Source organism: Magallana gigas, chromosome 9 (genome assembly GCF_963853765.1).
Source record: "Magallana gigas chromosome 9, xbMagGiga1.1, whole genome shotgun sequence".
NCBI classification, from domain to species: Eukaryota; Metazoa; Mollusca; class Bivalvia; order Ostreida; family Ostreidae; genus Magallana; species Magallana gigas.
Window position 1 is genome coordinate 27,644,776 of NC_088861.1, and position 21,361 is coordinate 27,666,136.

General features: G+C 34.1%; 2 protein-coding genes across 2 annotated transcripts; both read right to left on the reverse strand.

Moving 5' to 3' along the window:
* Positions 1–3,920: 3,920 nt before the first annotated feature.
* Positions 3,921–8,619, reverse strand: LOC136271141 (tripartite motif-containing protein 2-like). The gene is made up of 3 exons (XM_066070499.1): positions 8,577–8,619; positions 6,287–6,471; positions 3,921–5,960 (listed from the first exon to the last, which is right to left on the reverse strand). Exon 3 carries the CDS (start codon positions 5,925–5,927, stop codon positions 4,242–4,244), a length of 1,686 nt encoding a protein of 561 aa, XP_065926571.1. The 5' UTR covers positions 5,928–5,960; positions 6,287–6,471; positions 8,577–8,619; the 3' UTR covers positions 3,921–4,241.
* A 3,478-nt stretch (positions 8,620–12,097) lies between these two features.
* On the reverse strand, positions 12,098–20,408 carry LOC105328372 (neuropeptides capa receptor). The gene is made up of 4 exons (XM_034477841.2): positions 19,543–20,408; positions 13,826–14,386; positions 13,498–13,629; positions 12,098–13,273 (listed from the first exon to the last, which is right to left on the reverse strand). The coding sequence occupies exons 1-4, from the start codon at positions 19,835–19,837 to the stop codon at positions 13,023–13,025; spliced, it is 1,239 nt and encodes a 412-aa protein (XP_034333732.2). The 5' UTR covers positions 19,838–20,408; the 3' UTR covers positions 12,098–13,022.
* Between the last annotated feature and the right edge of the window lie 953 nt (positions 20,409–21,361).

Below are 21,361 nucleotides of genomic sequence, written 5' to 3' on the forward strand. Positions count from 1 at the left end.
CGAAAATTTCGTTAAAAAAATTGGTGCCAATTTTTGACCTCGGGCGAGCTTCGCCGCCTTGCGCATTTTTCAAAATATCAAATAAATAGGATCATCTACAGACATTCATCTACTATCCCTGAAATTTTCACGTTTCTATCGCAATTAGTTTTTTAGAAGTTACGTGGACACAATGGTCCTTAAAAATTCACTTAATCCTCAAAATCTCGAACCGGAAGTGACGTCATTAGCCAGAAATTTTATAATAATAAGAACCTTTGATGCTCCACATGTCCTGTAAATTTCATGCAAATCGGTCAAGTAGTTCACGAGAAATAGCGTTCGAAAAAAGTCAGAAAAAAAATAAAAAATAAAATAATAATAAGGAAAAGAAACAATAGAATAACAAGAGGGTCTTCCGTCGGAAACGGAAGACCCTAATAAAGAAAAAGAAACCGTAGAATAACAAGAGGGTCTTCCGTTGGAAACGGAAGACCCTAATTATATTGTTGTTTTGTTGATTACAGAAAAGCGTTTGATAGTGTGAATAGAAACAAGTTATTATACAAACTTGCTACAAATGGAGTGACGGGAAAGTTGTTAAGTATTATTAAGCATATTTATTGTGAGTTAAAATCATGTGTCAGATATAAGTCTGAACTGTCAAATTATTTTTCGTCAACAACTGGACTTATGCAAGGAGAGGCTTTGTCGCCTTTTCTTTTTTCATTATATATTAATGATTTTGAAATGGATCTTATTCGAAGTTGTTGTGAACCTGTTGACTTCAGAGACCTTTCGCTTTTTCTTTTAATGTATGCTGATGATACTGTGTTAATAGCTAATTCAAGGGAGAGTCTACAGGGTATGTTGAATCAATTGTATCAATTTAGTAATGATTGGAATATTGGTGTGAACACAGATAAAACAAAAATAGTTGTTTTTCGACATGCGGGTAGAATGTGTAAAAATGATTTTTGGACCTATGACCAAAAGCATGTTGAGGTTGTTAATTGTTTCAATTATTTAGGAATCAATTTGAATTTTAATGGGAATTTTAATGTTACACAGAAAACAATTGCAATGCAGGGTAGGAAATGTATGTTTGGTATTCTAAAACTATGTAATGAAACTTATTTAAATATTGAGACTAAATTAAGCATTTTTGACACCTATGTATCTAGCGTTCTTAACTATGGCTCCGAGATATGGGGTTTTCATTCTGGTGATGAAATAGAACGAGTTCACACAAATTTTTGTAAAAGAATTTTGAAAGTTAAAAAATGTACGTCAAACTTTATGGTTTATTCAGAGTTAGGTCGTCTACCTATGAGTATTATACGTAAATTGCGTATCATTAAGTATTGGTTGAAATTGATTAAAACAGAAAATTGTATATTACGCAATGTATATGAGGAAATGGTCTCACAGTTGATACCAAATACATGGTGTTTTAATGTCAGAGAATTATTAGTATCTCTGGGTATGCATGAAGTCTGGCTTTCACAAAATGTGGCTAACATTAATGTTTTCTTAAAAATTGTAAAGCAGAGGTTGTCTGATTTTTTTATTCAGGAAAGAGACGCATTTTTCGAGTCATCCTCTAAATGTTTATTGTACAAGTATCTGCCTGACACTTTTTCGTTACAATTTTATTTGAGTAAAAATATTCCGGAAAACCTTGTTGTCCTTTTAACAAAATATAGACTGTCATCGCATATGCTTTTGGTAGAGCAGGGCCGTTATAATGGAACTGTCAGATCGATGCGTATCTGTAAATATTGTAATTTAGGTGAAGTCGAGGATGAATTCCATTTCATACTTATCTGTCCATTTTATAAAAGTCTACGGGTATTGTATTTAAAAAAATATTACTGGTCTCGTCCTTCAATGTTTAAGTTAGTTCAACTCCTTGCCATTCATAATCGCAAACAATTGTGCCATCTCGCAATGTTTCTGCGTGAGGCAGGTAAAAAACGGGATGTCGGATAACTAGTACACCCAACTGATGTATTATTACTATCACTATTATTATTAATATTACTATTATTATCATTATTATCATTATTATAATCATTTGATTTATTGATTTATAGGGTCTCTCCTCCTATGAATGTACATGTATGAATAATATTTTTTTAGAATATTGTTTAACGTCAATAGCGAACTGTTTGATTTTGATTGGATAGAGTGTAGCATTATATATTTATAATTATGTACATATGTTTCAACAGCTTATAATTCATCTGGTTCAACATAATTAAGCATTGTATCATATTTATATGAATTATGGTTAATTCCCGCGCATGCATGGGATATTATAAACACACGCAATCTTAGTATTTACATTAAATATACATTGTAGATATCGAGTTTCTATATTATATCAATTTTATAAATAAAAACAGCTTGTAAACAAATAATATCGTCAAAGCAGTCACTTTTTATGGCTTACGGCCATCTAGTTGCCGGATAATCTTTACGGCAAAGAGTTCAGTTATCTGAACATGCGCGACAAAAAATAGTTCTATTCGAATGTTGCAAAGTTAACTGTTTGTTATTCATAATAAATATCTTTAAGCAAGATTATACTTTCCATATGTTATTATCACTTATTTTATTGTAACCAATATTGACTTTATTTAAATAAACTCGAAATTTAACGCGAATGAATATAAACTGCAGTGTTTTCCCTAGGCCGTTTTTGCATAGAGGTATAGGCTCCCGCCATGCATCACACAGTGTCGCCATGCTTTCCGCTATGCATACTTACATGTATTATAAGCAAACAATCTTTTCCCAATTATTTCAGATCCTAACAGTGATAAGTAAATGTAAAGTTGTTATTTCGTTCAATCTTCATAAAAACGTTTGCACCCGCTGAGAGCGTCGCTAACTTCGATCGACATCGATCTCAGCAAGGGGGAAAGTGTTTAACGGTTAAAGAACTGAACTTATGATTGAGGTATATTGAAACTGGGAGTATAAATCGGTAATAAATGCATAAATAGAGGGGCAATTACTACTTGTTTTAATATAATGTGCCTTCTTCGACACCTCCGCCATTATCGAATGTTGGGGATTTTCCAAGATCTAAAAATAGCACAATGTTCCCTCAATGGTGTTACCTTGGTTGTGCTATGATTGAAGTGTTTATTTGTCGTAAAAATATTGGAAACTTGAGACCAAATGTACTGAAATAAGAAAACAATATACAGTTAAGCTTGATTGCAAGTCATATACGGAAGCGATGTCACATTACTATAACATAGAGACATCGTATAGTATGCCTCTGAAAATGACTGTGTATACATGTCATGTGAAGAGAGACTGACTGCAAATTTTAGTTATAGTGCAGTAATTAATTTTAATTAAATTTGGTGTCAAAACAAGTTTGCTGTAATTGCATAGTTCTGCCTGTTTCTCCCCCCCCCCCCTCCAAAGAGTTTATCTCTGTACAAAGGGAAAAAAATAAAACAGAAGGTGTTAGAACTGCCTTGTGAATCTATATTTCTTATAAAAGCTTGTGAAGGTCAGCCTCTTAAAAAAGTAGAGAAAAATCTAGAAAAATATGAACAATTATACATTTATGAAATACAAATAATTAAAATGGAATAATACTTGTTGGTGTAGATTTCATGAGAATTCATTAATTATAGTACATAACATGCAGTACATTTCATCATTTGGTTATATTTTTTTTACGCGCAGTGATTTCGCGCTGGCTGTGGTGCTGTTACGTTGCACCGTGCACCAACTCTCGCGCAAGTTCATAGTGCGTAGGAATACAAGGTATACTGATATTTGAGAGCATGTTGGTTTTAAGTGTTTTTGTGTCCTATATAAAGTTGAATGATTTTACAGTTAATGTACTTCAGTCGTTGGATAAAAGAAAGAAACAAATTGTTTCAAAGTGGAGTTTGAGTCTGACATCATCATTATTATTTTATGCAGTCTATGATTTTCCTAAAAGCAATGGTGGTTTCAACCAATTGATAAAAGAGGCATATAGATTTCAATCCTGTCTGTTTCGGTCACTAAGGTTCGACCAATCAACAAATGGGGCATGTTGATATCGGTCCTGTTAGTTTCTATAGATCTATGAATTACATGTAGCTAGTTACTTTTTATAGAGCTATAAATAAACTAAAGTTTCCGTAAGAAATAGAGGGAATCATACTCGATCCATGTAAATATAGTCATATCAAACCCGTAAGCCATTATGGCCCTTCAGGCCTTTGATTATAATAATTATTGTTTGTTTAAACATAATATTGAATTTTTTTCACTTTACCCGTGTCCCTCTCGGGCACAAACAGGTTGTCTCTGGTGTCCACACATAAACCGTATGGGAGTTTTAAATCACAGTTGTCAATGTAGCGGAGAAACTGTCCGTCCTGATCAAGGATGTGGATAAAGTCACTGTCACGGTCTGCTGTCAGGATCCGACTTTTGCTGTCTGTGGTGATGCCGACTGGTTTAAATGATTTCTTTGAAATAGAGGAAGGACCATTGTAGGTAAACCGGAGTTTCCCAGCCTGATTGACCACCACTACTGCACCGGCTCTAAAGTCAGCTACACAGATATCAAGATTATTGTTCTCACAGATGTGTTTAGGATAATTATTGTGATCAGAGAACTCTGAGGAATAAAGAGGCTGTCCTTTCTCATTGTATTGAATAGTTTGCTTCTCTGCTGAGCCAGAAAAACGCATAACTTTTGTTTGTTTCCTATCATTACTCAGGGTGACAACCATGATGTCACCAGAGGAGGTACTGCAGACATTGAGAGGTCTCCATCCCTGTAGTCTGATCACTGTCTGTATCTGTGTATTCTTCACTATGTTCACAGTTCTATCTTCGGGATCAGTATAAACTAGTTCACCACTCTGTGTCACTGCTATGTCATATGGTATCTCCCCTGACTTGGTTTGGATTGATTTCACTAGTTTACTGTGGAGGTTGTAGAGACTCATCATGTTGTCCTCACCACGCATCCACAATTCATCATCACTCAGACAGGACACACTGTGTAATTTATCAGATTCTCCATACACAGTGTTTATATATGTGATGATCCGCGGTACATCGATGAGCGGACTGTCCAGGGGAGAGGACTCAGCACCAGTAGAATCTATTGTAAAGCCAAGTTCTTCTGTTTTGATAGATGACTCTGATAGAGAACCAATCTGCTGATAAATCTGTTCTTTGGTAATCTTTTGAGGGATGTATCTCGGTAAAGAAACTGTAAGTTTAGGAGGCATTCTTCTGAATTCAGCATTCCTGGATTTGTAGGTAGAGACAAGTCTGACATCATTGGAGTTTAGTAGTTTCGTCAGGTCCGTAATGCTCTGTTTGATTTCAGAAATGGTGCGTTTGATTTCATCTCCCTGGTTATTAAGGACAACCAGGTGTTTAGATTCTATTGCATCCATGTCAGATTTCAGTTTCTTGATGGCAATGTCTAATTCTCTGTGCAAGTCCTCTCCATGTTTGTCAATATCAGCTGAAAATTTCTTTGAGTTTTTATTCAGATTAGCTTTCTGTACTGAGATATAAGAGTCAATCTCTTGGTATGTAGGACAAATGGAATTCTCCAATTTTTGTAAATCTCTTTGTAATAACTCTTTTTTGGTTTCTAGACTTTTTAAGATTTCAACTTGTTTGTGTCCTATATGTTCACCAGAGGAGACACATTTCACACAAATAGGAATGTCACACTGTTCACAATAAAGTTCACACAGTTTTTTTGAATGTTTTGAACATTCAGGAGCAAACCCCCGCATTTTGAATGTTACAATTTTGTGTTCTTTGGATTCATCAGAGAGATGTTCCCCCACACAGGCTTTACACAGATGTATGTGACAAATGTCACAGTACATAGGGGGGCCCGGGGTCTCACAGAGATGACACCGTAACACATCCTGGGCCCAAGTACGGCGGTCCATGGTTAAATACTTTAATGGACTTTTAACTTATTTCTGAAAAAAATTGTAACAACTCATTTATCCATTATTAATCAATTGTCAATTTGTACTGCGATCTTATTCTGTTACCCTCAATCACAAAAAAAAGTTCAGGTTAAATCTTGCAAATGTACGCATACCAGATTGCTTCATGATCTTTAATATAGACTTTAAACATACGTAAATAAATACGTCTTTGTTCATTTTGACTTCATCTAGTGTATACAAATTTTAAAAAACCCGTTAATTTCTCTAATAAAATCTACTAAACACTTGTTATATACATATATATCATTCATAGTTTTAGCACCAGTTACTATGTTTATAAACAAACTACGAACCTTTACAGTCCACTTCCCAATATGGCGATTCGGGTATTTTTACTTAAAATTCCTCGCCTGGTCAAGCGCTCTAGCTCCCCATGTGATCCTTACATGATAAAATATAGTGGCGGATTTAAAGACTGGGGCGGCTATCCCAAATCGCTGCAATTCATTATGATAAAACTAGCACCATCCTGAATACCCTGAAGAAAAAAAGGTTTTCGTAATTGATGTCTATTTTAAAAATGTTTTACAGGTAACTTGGCATTTTCTGCATTTTTAGTCTATTGATTTATATGAATTAATCCACTGTCAATCAAAATCAGTCTTACTAGCCAGTGTCCCACTATTCACAAGAGCTGGATTCCAAGCAATTGTAACATTTATGTCATATTGGATCTAACAGAAGGAATATCTTAGTTCATATTAGACAATAAATTTACAATATATCTTCAAAAATTATATATATATAGAAGCACACTCCTACATTGTTCTTCATTAAACAGAAAATAAAATTGTCCCTAACTAGTCTTTTTTCTTTGCAATCAAAGAATCATATTGCTGTTAAAGTGATATTTAATTAATGATTGGAAAATTGCCCATAACAACTGAAATAAACATCATAAAAATCTGAAATTTAAATCATTTTAATGTAACACAGATATTTTCAGAAACTGTTAAAAATTATCTGATAGCATTTGATAAAGGAATAAATACACTAGAATGTGCAAAAACATGCGCAATTATACTTAAGTCGGCCTTCTTTAAACATTAAATTATCCTTCTTCAAAATGTATTAAAACTTTTATCTAAGCGTCTTTGACATGTTTGAATCGAAAATTGTATTGCACATTCATTTTGAATTATTCAAAAGCTCTAAAATACCTTATTGAATTATTAGCAACCAACACATTTTTTTCTTTTTTATTTCTTTAAAAAAATACAAAAGGATGACATTAATTGATATAGGGGAACTATCAGTTTCTCTTATTTGTGAAATTATGATTTTTTTTTCAAAATAAACTATATCGATACACCATGAAATATATTGGTGTATCGAGCCACCTTAAGTTATTATTCGTAAAGATTTGTATAAATCATCAATTGTTCCAATTGTTGTTATAACGAGTGGAAATGAGCTTTCAACGGATGTCCATGAAAGCGACTCCATTCTCATTTTTAAATAAAAAATACATGTTGCTGTCATAAGTCAGAATGATATTACCTGTAGAACAAGATCTGATTTTTTTAACTAATGGTGAACAATTTTGAATAGTATTCATACTAAACCTCGTCATAATTGTGCACTTATCAGTGATCTATTTCGTTGTAGTATTATTAACAATCCACTTTGTTCGTATGTAAAGCTTGAAGACACTTACCATTATTTTTTCACTTGTAACAGTTATAAAGAGGCTAGAAATGTTCTGCTTAATGAAATTTTCCATATTGTAAATTAAATATGGTAAATACTCATATCCTACTTTGGGGCGACAGCTCAATTAGTGTCAGTGAATACAAACATTTATTTTATTTTATTTCGTTTATCGTTATCTCAAAGACACCAAAAGATTTAGTTGATGTTTGTACATCATTGCAAATTTTATATATAACTGTCATATGATCTGTTGACCTTACAAGTTGTGTGAACATTATTTGTACTGATTAATATTCTTGTATCGGGAGAGGGCGGTCTAAGTTTTTGAACTTGTGCCCAATCTCAGTTGTATTTTTTTAACAATGAAAATATGCTCAAATCAAATTAGTAAAGAAAATCTAGGTGCGGATACAGAAAAATTTCGAGGGAGTACAGTTGGAAAGGTTGGTTATTGTTTACTTTTATTTTTTGGAAAATTTTCAAAGTGGTTCAAAAATATCTGAAATAAGCAGAGGTGGGGAGGGGATGTTCGGATACCGCCCCTGAATCCTTTTAGATTCTGGCATGAAATCCCAAACCTTTGCATAATCCTGATCAGACCTGTTTTGGGGTACACGAATAATAGCTCAAAATTGCATTCTATCATACCAACATTATTTACATAAGCACACATGAATGGTATATTTCAGGGTTTTTTTTGTCTACTTCCAAACAGAGTAGAAAAAATTCGTGTTTTTATGTTGACACCGGGCTGTCGTACGGATACCCCACGTATAGCTGAGAACAAAGGTAAACACAACATGCTTGCTTTAGGTATCGGGGTATCTGTGATATTTTGGATGTCGTATAGATATGAAAGAAATACAAATATCTGTCATTTACACTTTAACAATATCTAGAGTTTCACAGCTTAAAGATAAAAATACTTACCCTGGCAATATCCAGTCCAGTGTGTCCGCTCCCTGGTTGCTATACACAAACGGATCGTTTACCGAAGAGTTCGTCATGATTCAGTAATTCAGCACACATGTAAAACGCTCTTGGTATTTAAATACAGTAACCCCCCCCCCCTTAAGGTGGCTCTATACACCAACAGTGTATTCCAATTTTCAATAGAAGACCACAAAACATATACTTATCAAGTATCAAAATGATGATAGGGATACTATAGGTATATGAGAATTTTCAAATTTTTTTTTTTTTTTTTTTTTTTGTAAAATATTTTTTTTTAAAGTTAGCTATTAACAAATTGAGAGAAATTTTTTTGTGATATGATGGATATTTCCTTCGGACACATAAAAAAATATAATACTTCTTAACATTCAAAAATGATATTATTGCAATTTTTTTAATATTTCCCCAAAACATAAATTTTCACATTTTCTTACTCTGTTAACAAATCATCTGAAAAAGTTGCTTGATGTTATAATAATATGTATTTTAGTAAATCTGACATAAAAAATGAATGAAAATCATTGCAAATAAACACAACAAAATATTTTAAATTTTATTTGGTATGAAAGTTCCTCAGGTAAGGGTTATCGTTCCTGAGTCCCAATGCCCAAACACCTTGGGGAATTTTCATTTCTGAGTTGAAGAAAATGTCCTAAATATAATGTTGGAATGATAAATACATACACATTTTTTTTACAGGCCTGTATAAGTGAAAATATTCGTTTTAATGCAAAACTAAGTCAAATGAATAAAGAGGAAAATTGACTAGGCTAATAGGATTTATGTATCCCAACCTGAGAGAAATCCAAAGCAACCCTCCCATCCCCTTAAGGTGTCAAGGAACACCTGTCGATATTAATGCGCATTAAAGTATATTATAATTGAAAAACTTTCACCGGTTTAGAATTTTCTTTCACAGTATCCAACCAAAAATACGTTTTAGAAAATTTTGGAAAATTAAAAAAATTATTGTTCTCAACGGGAATCGAACTCAAAACCTTCAGGTTTGTAGTGAACCTACTAATCCACTGCGATAGGGTGTAACATATGATGGGAAAGAAAATATTTAAAAAATTATACTTGATTATTTCGATAAATAATACCACACAACGTGAAGGTGTCACATACCACATTACTTGTAAGTAATGAATTTTCAAATTATCAAATTAAATCTATTCATTTAACAAATTTTTCAAAAAAGCGGTCCCCATACAATTTGCTTCAGTTTAAATCAACCAGTACCGGAATTGCATGCTTCCAGATTTACTTTTTTGCGCACTGCGTCATCAAAAAGTGGTGTATAAATTTAAATCTCCTTTGTGCTTTTTTTGATGACTTACTATCAATATTCAATGGAGTCAACTCAAATTATACATGCCTGTATTGAAACTATAGTCTTAAGAGGAAAAATACCTCAGTTAAGATCATCGGTGACAGGTATTATTTTTTGGTGTGAAAAGTAAATTTTCTTACGGTACCAATAGCCCTCTCTCATCATTTTTTTTTAGTTCACTGTTTTAACAGGATATGATTAGTATTTACTGAGTATATAATCTTTGATGATATATGTCGGTCAGTCTGTCCCAAATTCGTTTTTCACACTTTTTGGGAGTTGATTTTAAATCTGTCTGTCTTGCTTATCTTATATTGACGGAGACAGCCGAGCGTCTGGTTGAACGAGACTAGAGTTCAATATTGCTTGGATCCATACTATTTCTTTGAAATATCGATTACTGATACGTAGTTTGATGGAATTCTTTGAATATTACACAACATGATTCATAAAGGGTTTTCGCGAAATTCTTGCCGGAGAATGATTCATATTTTTTAAAAATGTGCATAATTCAAATACATATAGGAAACTACTTGCCATGCAAAATAATACATCGTTGATTCTAAAATAAATAATAATCGATAAAATCAACTACCGTCAGCTCTTCAGTACTTTAATTTTCGTTCTGGTTTGGTGAATTGAATTGAAACTTGCAATATAGCAATATAGCATCACACATAGAAACTACAGATCGAGTTTATTATAAGTTGTATGGAGATTGATCAACAGACCATGAATAAATTAATTCTTAACGACTCACAAGCACTGGAAATTATTGTAAATGTATAGTTTGTGCATGTTTGAGAAAGATGGCCGGGTAGTGCATTCTTTTTGACGCAAAATCGGGTTTGAGGAATTCTTGGCGTTTCTTAAACGATCGAAATGTCGCGATGAATCGTTGAAAATACTTCACTTAAATCTATGCATAGATTTGTTCCGGTCCAATGTTGTTCAACCAAATAAAAAGATGTCTATTAACCTAAAAGTACCTTAATTAGAATTTCGCTTGACTTATTTACATCCGGTTAAATCGCAGTGAATCGAAAATTTAGAAACTGAAAAGTTTAAAAAGATCTATTAATAGGTGAGCTACCACTGAAGCAATCATAAAACACGGAAGTAAGTATCATATTTCTAAACCATTGCTTTAATTTTTGAACCGATTAATAATTAAAAAGGAAGTGACGTTGGTGCACTGAAATTGTGTTGGGGTGTGGGTCTCATTATAACTCATTAACTGTGCTTCAATCATTCTGTATTTACTGTAATTTCAATTTGAGGTAAAAAAAAAAAAAAAAAAAAATACCAGAAGAATCAAAGTTACTGTTTTGTAGTAATCGTATCTTCTCTGGCCTTTCCGGCAAGCTTATAAACATGTCTATTGTCTTGATGGAATGATTCAGGAAAGATAGTTCAGAAAAGCTATCCATTAATTTATCAAAATTTCAGAAATAACTTATATCTACCGAACTTCCATAATAAGACCTAAGCTACTGTTACTTATTGTTATTTATGTACTGGTTAGACGAAATGCCCCACAAATAATAAAATTATTTATTGATGTTAAAACGAAATTTACATGTTATAGTTCATTAACAGTAGTATTACCGGAATGCCCTACTGTGCGCCTGAGAGCGCAATCAATAATTCTGTATATTTTAATTATTGACCAATCAGAATAGACTTTTTATTCATTTCGAATAAACCAAATGGACACAAGTCAAGCGAAATTCTTAGTCGTAATTTCTCGGGCCTTACACGACATTACTCGGAAAAACACCTCGAATGTATTACGTAGGCGTCTATGACAATCCTGTGTTTATTAAACTTGATATATAATACAATACATTTTACGATATGTTTACTGTGAGATATACTTCATTTAAGCCAATGATATGCTCTAAATATAGCACAGCATTGACATAAAAGGTTGTGTAGCAGATACTTTTGAAAAATTGGGGGAAAGCAACACCATTTTTTTAAAAAAAAAAGATTCTAACATCCGGTCAGTTAATATAATACAGGTGATTTTTCGAGCTCTGACGGAAAGACCCGAGAAGTAACTTAAACAAAAGTTTCAATGAACGCAATAAAGAATAAAACGGTTGCCTGTATGCTCTCTTTTTATTCGAAACATCATTTTGATTAAAAGAAAAATGGTCAAAACATAATGGTCTATCCAGTATACATATAGGCGAACATTAATTTTCGTAACGAAAGGAAAGAGACAGATTTATGGTAAATCATATTGATTGAGACAAGATTCCAGCAATGATATAATATATTGTTCATTTACAAACATATGTAATTATATATCAAAAATGTGCACATGCACGTGATCAGTACTTCACTCCCTAGACAGATGCATAAAATTAATGTAACAAATAAATATTTCATTCAAACCTTAAAATTACAATTTGAATTCAATTCTTTCCCACAAGATTACACAGGTATGTATGCGTTTACCTATACACCTGTAATCAAGTATAAGCCAAACAATTCTCTTCCATTTAGATTGTCTCTCTCCCATAAAAAGATAATAAACATTAATACAGGTACTATAAGCAATGCACTCGTATAATCGCATACCTGTATGATACACTTGTAACATACTTACACTGTATCAGACACCTGTATTATTCACCTGTATCATACACCCGTATCACACACATGTTATATACACCTGTATCAAATGTCAATATGATACACTTGTACCATACACTGTATCAGACACCTGTATTATTCACCTGTATCATACACCTAAATCACACACATGTAATATACACCTGTATCAAATGTCAGTATGATACACTTGTACCATACACATATATCATACAACTGTACTACACACCTGTAATATACAGCTGTAATATACTTATGTACCATACACTTGTACTATACATCTGTATCGCATACGCGTACCATATATCAGTTCCTGTGTCTTACATTTGTACTATATACCTGAGTGTATCCAAGACCTGTACCATACACATGTATAATGCGCGCTTATCAAACACTTATTTTATACACCTGTATCATACACCTATAAATCATACACATGTATCATACACCTGTATCGAACATCTCCACTAAGACCGGCTCTCGGCGTACGTGTTTTCCGTTTCTTCAATGCTGAACCGTCCGGCTGCAGACTTGGACATCTTGTTGTAGCCAAGGGTTTTCTGACGGGAGGGGCTGTAGGAAGAGACGTAGGTACTTCGGGGGTCCGGGTTTCGGGGACGCCCCCCGCATAGAGTTTGTCTAAACGCCTGTCTGTATTTCCTGGACATGACGTTGTAAAGAATGGGGTTCACCGTGGCACTGAAGAAGTAGAGCACACCTGGGCAAGACAAAACATCAGCATGTAGCTTCAAACATTTTGATTTTTTTTCCCATTCCAGTATACAAGTTTCAAAAATTTATTTTTGTCTTTTTTATTATTTGTTAAAAACTTTTACCGAGAAAAAAGATAAAGAGGAAACAGAAAAACGGACAAACAAACAGACATGATAAGAGATAAATTTATTGAAAGAGAGATAGAGAGAGAGGGAAATATCACCAAACCTGACAGGAAGAACACATGATTTTGGAGCTCCAGTAGCTCAGTTGTCCAGTGTTCTTTCTTCATGTAGATCGTCCACAGCCTCTGAGTGTGAAAAGGCGCCCAGCAGACGAAAAAGGCCACCACTACTGCAACTGAAGGTACAAAAGAAATAGAATCATTAAATCCATCGCAATGTACTTTTAATATAGTTACTTTCATTCAAGAACAGGGGATTTTTTCATAATTCTAAAAAAGTTAACTCGTCTTAAGAATATTCTTTCAAAATTTAGAAATTTTGACATAAAGTAAGAAAAACCAATGACTACAAATTATCATAGTAGGTATTACCTAGCATCTTCAATACGGACTTCCGGGCCTTTGTTGCACTGAACGACTTCTTACTTTGAGCGCCACCTTCCGGTCCCAGTGAGTTCTGCTGAACGCCGATAACTTCTGAGTTATACAGCGTTATCCCAATCCGAATGTATATAAGTGTTATAAGAGTCATGGGTAAGACAAAAAATATGAACGAGGAAAACTGCAGGAACACTTTCATGGTTTCCCGCCATTGATGGGGGATGCTGCAAACCATGGAGTCGAGGAGGGGACGAAACGTCACGGGGTGTGTCATCTCGTAAAACGTCCGTGTGTGAATGGGGTAAGGCAGGGCACACAAAATGGACAGAATCCAGATCACTACGATCTCTTTGACAGCTCGTGATAAATTGGACAACTTCTGGAATCTCATTGGGTGACATATGGCCGCCCATCTTTCTATTGTGAAGGCAGTTATGGTGAGAATGGACGCGTATGCAGACATTTCTGTAATAAATGCTTTGATGATGCAAAATCCCTCTCCCAGTCGCCAGGGGTAGGCCTCCCAAATCATGTATAGCTCCTGTGGAAGAGCTGAAATCAATAGAAGTTATTTGCATTTTACAATTCAAAATTATCATATATATATACATGTACTAATAATTTTTTCGAAGTGTATACCCTTATTCCAGGCAATTTATTGGCTAGTCTAACAGAAAAATGTTGATATCTTCTACATGATCTCTACAGTATCTGAAAATGAATTCTTAACGACAATAATACCAACAAGCTTGCTAATGTCTTTCCAGTCCGTTCAGTACTTTGATTCATCATGTTCATGGATTTGTCAATCGAAACTCTTCGGATGTCTCGCACAAACGTCAATCACGTGATTCTTGAGATTATGAGACATCCGGGGCGTCTCGATTGCACACAATTTGGGTATTGTTACGTCACATGGCAGAAAATGTGCAAACGAGACAGACGTTATTTCATGAAATCAAGAAATCAATTTATCTAGGCCATGGATCAACAAATGTTCACTCTTTAACAGTACATTGTGCGATGAATTAAGATTTTTTTGCCTTATCATTAAAAGAGCCTAACAATTATGATGAGTTTTATCAATAGCTCATTTGACTTCCAATTGGAATAATTTTGAAAGAGCGGCCCTTTTTACTAATGCGCCACTTTCCTTTGTATGTGCAGCAGTTCAATCTATGTATAGTGAATTATTTTTCATTTAAGTATAAGGCTCACAATACAGTAACTGCTTTATACCGGTTATCAGAAATTAATGCATTATTCTTTTGTAGTTCTTTTTTTCTCCAATGAATTCTTTTCGAAATTTGGCGCAAGTTACTTTAACAATATGAAATCATCAGTAAGTTTATGAACTCATGGTTGATTACTTTTATAGTCATATATCCAATAAAAACGAACATTTTATGCAAAAATAAATACCAATTCAATGACACATACATTTGTAATTTTTTGAAGAGAAAAAACAGCCCCCTGATCCTCACCCTTTTCTCCGGGGGTGAAATATTGTCATTAACACCCTTCTAGAATTTAACCTCATCATAAGATTTTGAACTTTTTTATTGTTGAACTAACAAGTTAATGCAGTAGTGTGCGTTGTATAAGAAAAAAAAAACCAAGCACAGATTAAACGGGAGGGAGGGGGGGGGGGGGTCAAAATGGTTTTGTTTGCAAAAGGCGTTTGGGTCGATGCGTATATTTGATAACGTTATACTGAATAAATAAAATAAGTGTAAAATTTTCATGGGAAGGGTTTTCTGACCCCCTACCCCTTTCTTTTCCTTCCTTGATATATACAAGGTATTCATGTTTTTCTTTCCTCACCACACAATGACAATATATCACACACTGTTATTGCTATGTTCATCAGAGCGTGAAATTAAGAAACATTTATCTCATATGTTTAAGTATGATCCTAAAATTGATATTACCTAAATGTACATCAAATGTGTGCTCGCGACAGCTAATCGGATGGAGATCATTGAAAACTGTTAAAAGTACACAGTAAAAACTTGTTATTTTGACGGCATTCTTAGTCTACTTTTTTCTTTTTAATTTTCAATTTAATATCCGAAATTCAGATACTTCAATAAGAAGCTTAACTCACAAAACAACACTTATTCTCGGTGAGCTGACATTGAATAAAGAATCAATATCATGTAGAGTTTACATTGCACTAAATGCTCACTGCAGAAACCATTTATTTTATCTTATTCTTTTAAATGCACAATTAAGACTCCAGGACAATTCACCCTTTCGCAATTATTACATCTGATATTAACTCATTTTAAAGAAGAATTTTATTAAATATTTCATAAAAGATCATTATAATAATTATATTTTTAAGCGGTAATTTTTCTGAATAAAATTTGCGAAAGGAAAAAGTGATCACACAAGATTGTTTTTAAGAAAATCGACACCTTCCTTATAAAAGATAAGGCAGGTGTATTTGTTTTATCTGGAACAATTAAGTGTCCGTTCTAATTTTACTTAAAACAAGTGAGAAACGGAGATGCTTTTGAATGTACCGATCTGAGAGAGAGAGAGAGAGAGAGAGAGAGAGAGAGAGAGAGAGAGAGAGAGAGAGAGAGAGAGAGAGAGAGAATGAAAATACATGTATGTGGAGGGGAAGAGACAGACTGACAGAGAGAGAGAGACAGACAGACAGACACAGAGAGAGTGAGAAAGAAAGAGAGAGAGAGATAGAGTACATGAATGTGGTGGGGGTTGCAGAGTTCGATCATGTCAATTTTTGAAAACATCGTTAGTAGCAGGATCCGACAGAGGCTATTAAAACGAACACGACTCTCCGCTTAAACATAATGCGGACTTAATCCTTCTTAATTGAAAAAGACGTTACACCCCTGTATCACCTCCTACATCTCGTATCTTCGTACAAAAAGGCCTGACAAGTGTGTCGAAGTGTTAAAAATATTTGGTATTGAATTAGAAAATAAGAGAGAGAGAGAGAGAGAGAGAGAGAGAGAGAGAGAGACAGACAGACAGACAGACAGACAGAGAAAGACAGAGAGAGAGGGAGGGGAGGGAGGGAGATAGAGAGAGGTGGTTAAAATGGTAATCAATGGTATATCAATTTAACCCCCTGTTGCTGGCGCTTCAAGTGGCCAATCATATATACAGAATGACAGATCGTGCAAACGAAACTAATCAACAGGCACCGCCATCTTTTGAATCTAGTCGGCAAAAGGGCACGAACTTCAACCGGCTGAAAGAGAAGGTGTCAAACGAGCCGTCAACGTTAGTTCCGACGCGCCGACGACGCAGTAATTAGGCCCTGCGATCAGCAGCTTTTAGCGAACTCACCCCGGAGTTTCCAAGAAAATTTCCCATTTTTTTTTTACCAACGATTTTCGATATATAGAATCACATTTAAGTATTTAACGCTATTCAGAGAGGTCTGTTCTTGGCTAATTTGTCAGAATTTGTGTAACAATGGCGATTGGCGGAAATTCAGCAATCAAGGAAGACGTTTTAGGGGATGCGTTCTGCGTTATGTAGCGAATGTAATTTCTCGTCTTTAGGGTTTTTCTTACCGACAATTTTAGCAAATTTGAGAGTAAACGAATAAAAGTTTTCTAAAGAATATCAATATGCATTTCACAATTTGCTCTTAATTATTAAAAAAAAAACCACCTGACAAGAACCGAAAGAAGAATTTAGATGGTTGAGTATTCATTACGTCTATTCAAATTATTAAAACAACCCCATAAGTTGATCATTACGAAAGCGAAGCAGCCGTGTATAATCTATTGTCGATTCCACTTTCTAAAAGAGAGCTTGACCGCATCTCAAAAGTTCAAATCGTGATCCATGAAAGAATTAATGATATCCGCAACAGTTCTCTCGGGGCCTAGGATAGCTGTGTCAAAATCAAAGTTCTTCGATTGCAGTAAAGAAGCATTAAGAAAACTTATATCGTCAATATATTTCGATAAAAAAATGATTGAAAATGATAAGTGGATGTTTCTTCAAAGAAAACTCGGGTATGTTTTTCATAGGCAGTGCAAATAATTAATCGAGATCAAAAACGTTAATATACAAAGAACTCAGAACTGTGTAAGCAAACTAACGCATGCTTAGAGTTAATCATCAAGATTGTATATATACAGGAATCTTAATTCAATTGATTAATCCTAAGTATATAGTTTATAAATGAATTATGTTTTTCTAAAATCTCGTCATAGCTAGGCGGTCGATAAACCCGATTTCTGAAAGAACTTGTACTATATACTTAAAAATATACTGCAGATAATATTAACATGGTATAAACTCAAAAATATGTTGAAGATAATAAATAAAAAGCGATTTTCAGTCCCTTTAGTACTTTGATTATTGTGCGCAAATTGATAGTAACGCGGAGAACCTTGTTCAGGATTTCAGAAGAGTTTCAACATGTTGTCTCTTCTGATGTTTTATTGAAACCAACAGCTCTCCGAGTGTTTGGGGTCATTAGTGTTCCCCGGCTTTACGTAGTTACTCTCGATATACTATTAAAACACAGAGGAAAAAAAAGATTCTCTATGTTTTACACATACAATGTAACTATGAACGTATTTTTGTTGTTGTCTTTTAACAAGTGTTACAAAATTGTTTCGGTTCTTGAGAAACTAATTTCTGACAACAGTTCTATGCCGGCGTTATATAGGATTTTCGTTCATGAACATATCAATTCATCATTCCTCCAACCCGACTCGGTGCTGGGTTATCGTATATATCCCGTAATTAATATTTCACTTGATCGATTTTTGCTTTTTATTGAACTTTTGTGGTACAATGTACATGCGCATTGCGGTTTTGGTAAAGAGAAAAGAGTATGTAAAATCTTAAAATCAATTTTATCCTGTGTATTTGAGAATTGTTACAAAAGAATATTCAGAATAGAATGGAAACATTTTTCCTAAGATGAAATTTTCTAATTAATTTTGATAATTATTTTTTTTCAATATTTAAGGAAGGGGGGGGGGGGTAGAGGTACCGTTCTGATTCGATGGGAGCAATCAGTAATCATATACACGTATATTTTAAAATTGAAAAAAGAAAGAAAAAAGAATGAAAATTCTTCCTCTAAACGATAGCTCTTAACGCTATACCCTTTTACTTCATGGCAGAATTTACGAGCATCAATATAAATACATGAAAAAAAAACCAGCATTTTATCCACGACTTTGGGATTTGCACATGCAGCAAGGAGAAAATTTAAAGTGAATTATTAACGAGATTTCTCCCGTCAACTTGAATAAGATGAACTCGCGTGTTATAGCGTTTGAGATGTGTGCATTATGAAGCTGACACGGATGTTGGGATAAATTACGATCAAATCATTAACCGGAAATTGGCAAAGAACTCCACAAAATTTAACTATAATTCACCCATTTGAATCAAATTAACAACTTTTTCTCTGAAGAGAGAGAGAGAGAGAGAGAGAGAGAGAGAGAGAGAGAGAGAGAGAGAGAGAGAGAGAGAGAGAATTTCGACGAAATTAGCTTTGGAATATTTAAAATTTATGATCATTATAAATAAGACTCATATTAAAAATTGATTTTTGAAACAGTTTCTTTTCAAGATTTTTATAATGCCATTCGAAATTACAATTCAACAAATGATATAGTGTAAAAAGAAATATCAAAGAGAAAACAGTCAAAAAAGAAGAATTAATTTGCTCTTAAAAATCAAAATCAAAGACATACCCAGAAACAGCGTGGCCAAGTCCGAGACGGACAGACTGAATAGGTAGTAGTTGGTCGCCGTGTGCATGTGCCTGTTCCTGGCGATCACGATGCACGTGCATACATTGCCCACGGTCCCAGACAGAAAAATCGCAACATACACACTGGACAGAACGGCCAGTACAGGGGTGTTTAAATAACGGGGTCCAAGGTGTGATTCCAGGTAACCGAATTCATCAAAATCCGAATTCGATCCGTTTAAAAATCCGGATCCGTTGGAAAAGTCCGGAGACGGACCAAAACTCACGTTATCCATGCCGGTTTATGTTTTTTCTCCCTTTTTCTTTTAGTACTGCACTCTTTTAATGCGTTGACTTTGCACGCTATCCTTTTATCTTTTACCTTAAAATCAATAGTATAATGTTATAAAGAAAAGACATAAAGATCTCATAATCTTCCCAAAATCTGAAGCACAGTCATAGTAACTCTTTCCTATCCGAACGATCACCGAACCTACACAAAGATATCTCCGAGACGTTGAAGTCGACCATTTTTTTTTTATTTTGAGGTGGGGGGTAAAGCTTTGTCAGTTCCTTGGACACGCTTGAGTAAGCAGCGTGCATCAGATATACATGTATCTAGTGAGCGCACTTTTTTTCACGCGCCTGGCTTTTATTGCACCGAATTGATCCGGACTCGAATTATCCTCGACTTCACTCGATCATGAATTATTTCTCTCACTTTTGATCACTTAGTCATTAGAATCTAAGACCCGCTGAACAATCGTCGGTCCCTGTCATACAATTAACTGATGCTAAAGCTTAAATGTATGCTGTACTTTATGAGTAGCCCCAATTCAATCGATTATCTAAATAATGGGTGCAGCTTCTATAATCTTTTATTGATTTACATGCGATTCGCTTTCACATAAAATTCATACTTGACTCTTTGAACTTTTGAAACGGTAAGTTAATAATTAGTATGTTCTCTGGGTTAAAGAGACAAGCAATACGTTTTGATAAATCTGGACTTACAGCAATCGAAATTGGGAAAATCATCGAAACAATTATGAATAAATATTCGCCTATTAAGTAAACATGAACTTGATGGAGATAATTCATCAGAGGAGAATTATTAGATACATAACAGAGTTCAATCGTACGCTAAAGAACTCGTCAACATTTAAAAAAAAAAAAAAGTCAAAGAAAACGCAAGGCAACTTTATAGCTTGAATGCACTTTTTGAAATCCCTGTTTTTGAAATATCTCAATCGAATGGAGTATAATCGACAAACATTTATGAGGGAGGCGTCTCAGCCACGATTACGTAATCGACATATACACGTGCAAACTGAATTTAGAATTAATTGCATTAATACAATGAAAACCTGATATAATGCTTGAAATGGATTATCTAATGTTTCAAGTTTTTTCTGGAAAGAATGTATAGATTATACAATTTATTTCTAGCTATCTCTTTGAATCATTTATGAGTTCTATAGATCCCTTTGCGAGTTCAAAATGAGCATTAACAGACTTATAAATCTAGCTATTTTCAAATAAGCTGCTGTCTATTTGTTGTGGATTTTTTTCGTGTTTCTTTTAACTTTTTGTTTATTTTCCATCGATCAATATAATTTGTTCCTGCAATACACTGTGAAACAGTTTGTTTGATGCAGAGCGAACAAATAAACAAACAAGCAAAAAAAAAAAAAAAAAAAAAAACCAAACAAAACAAACAACAACGAATATTATCAAAAACAAAACAAAGCAATCCCCGCAAAAATTAGTAACAATCTTTGTTCCGTTTCCGAATCTGTTGTCTGTAAGAGTTTGTAAAA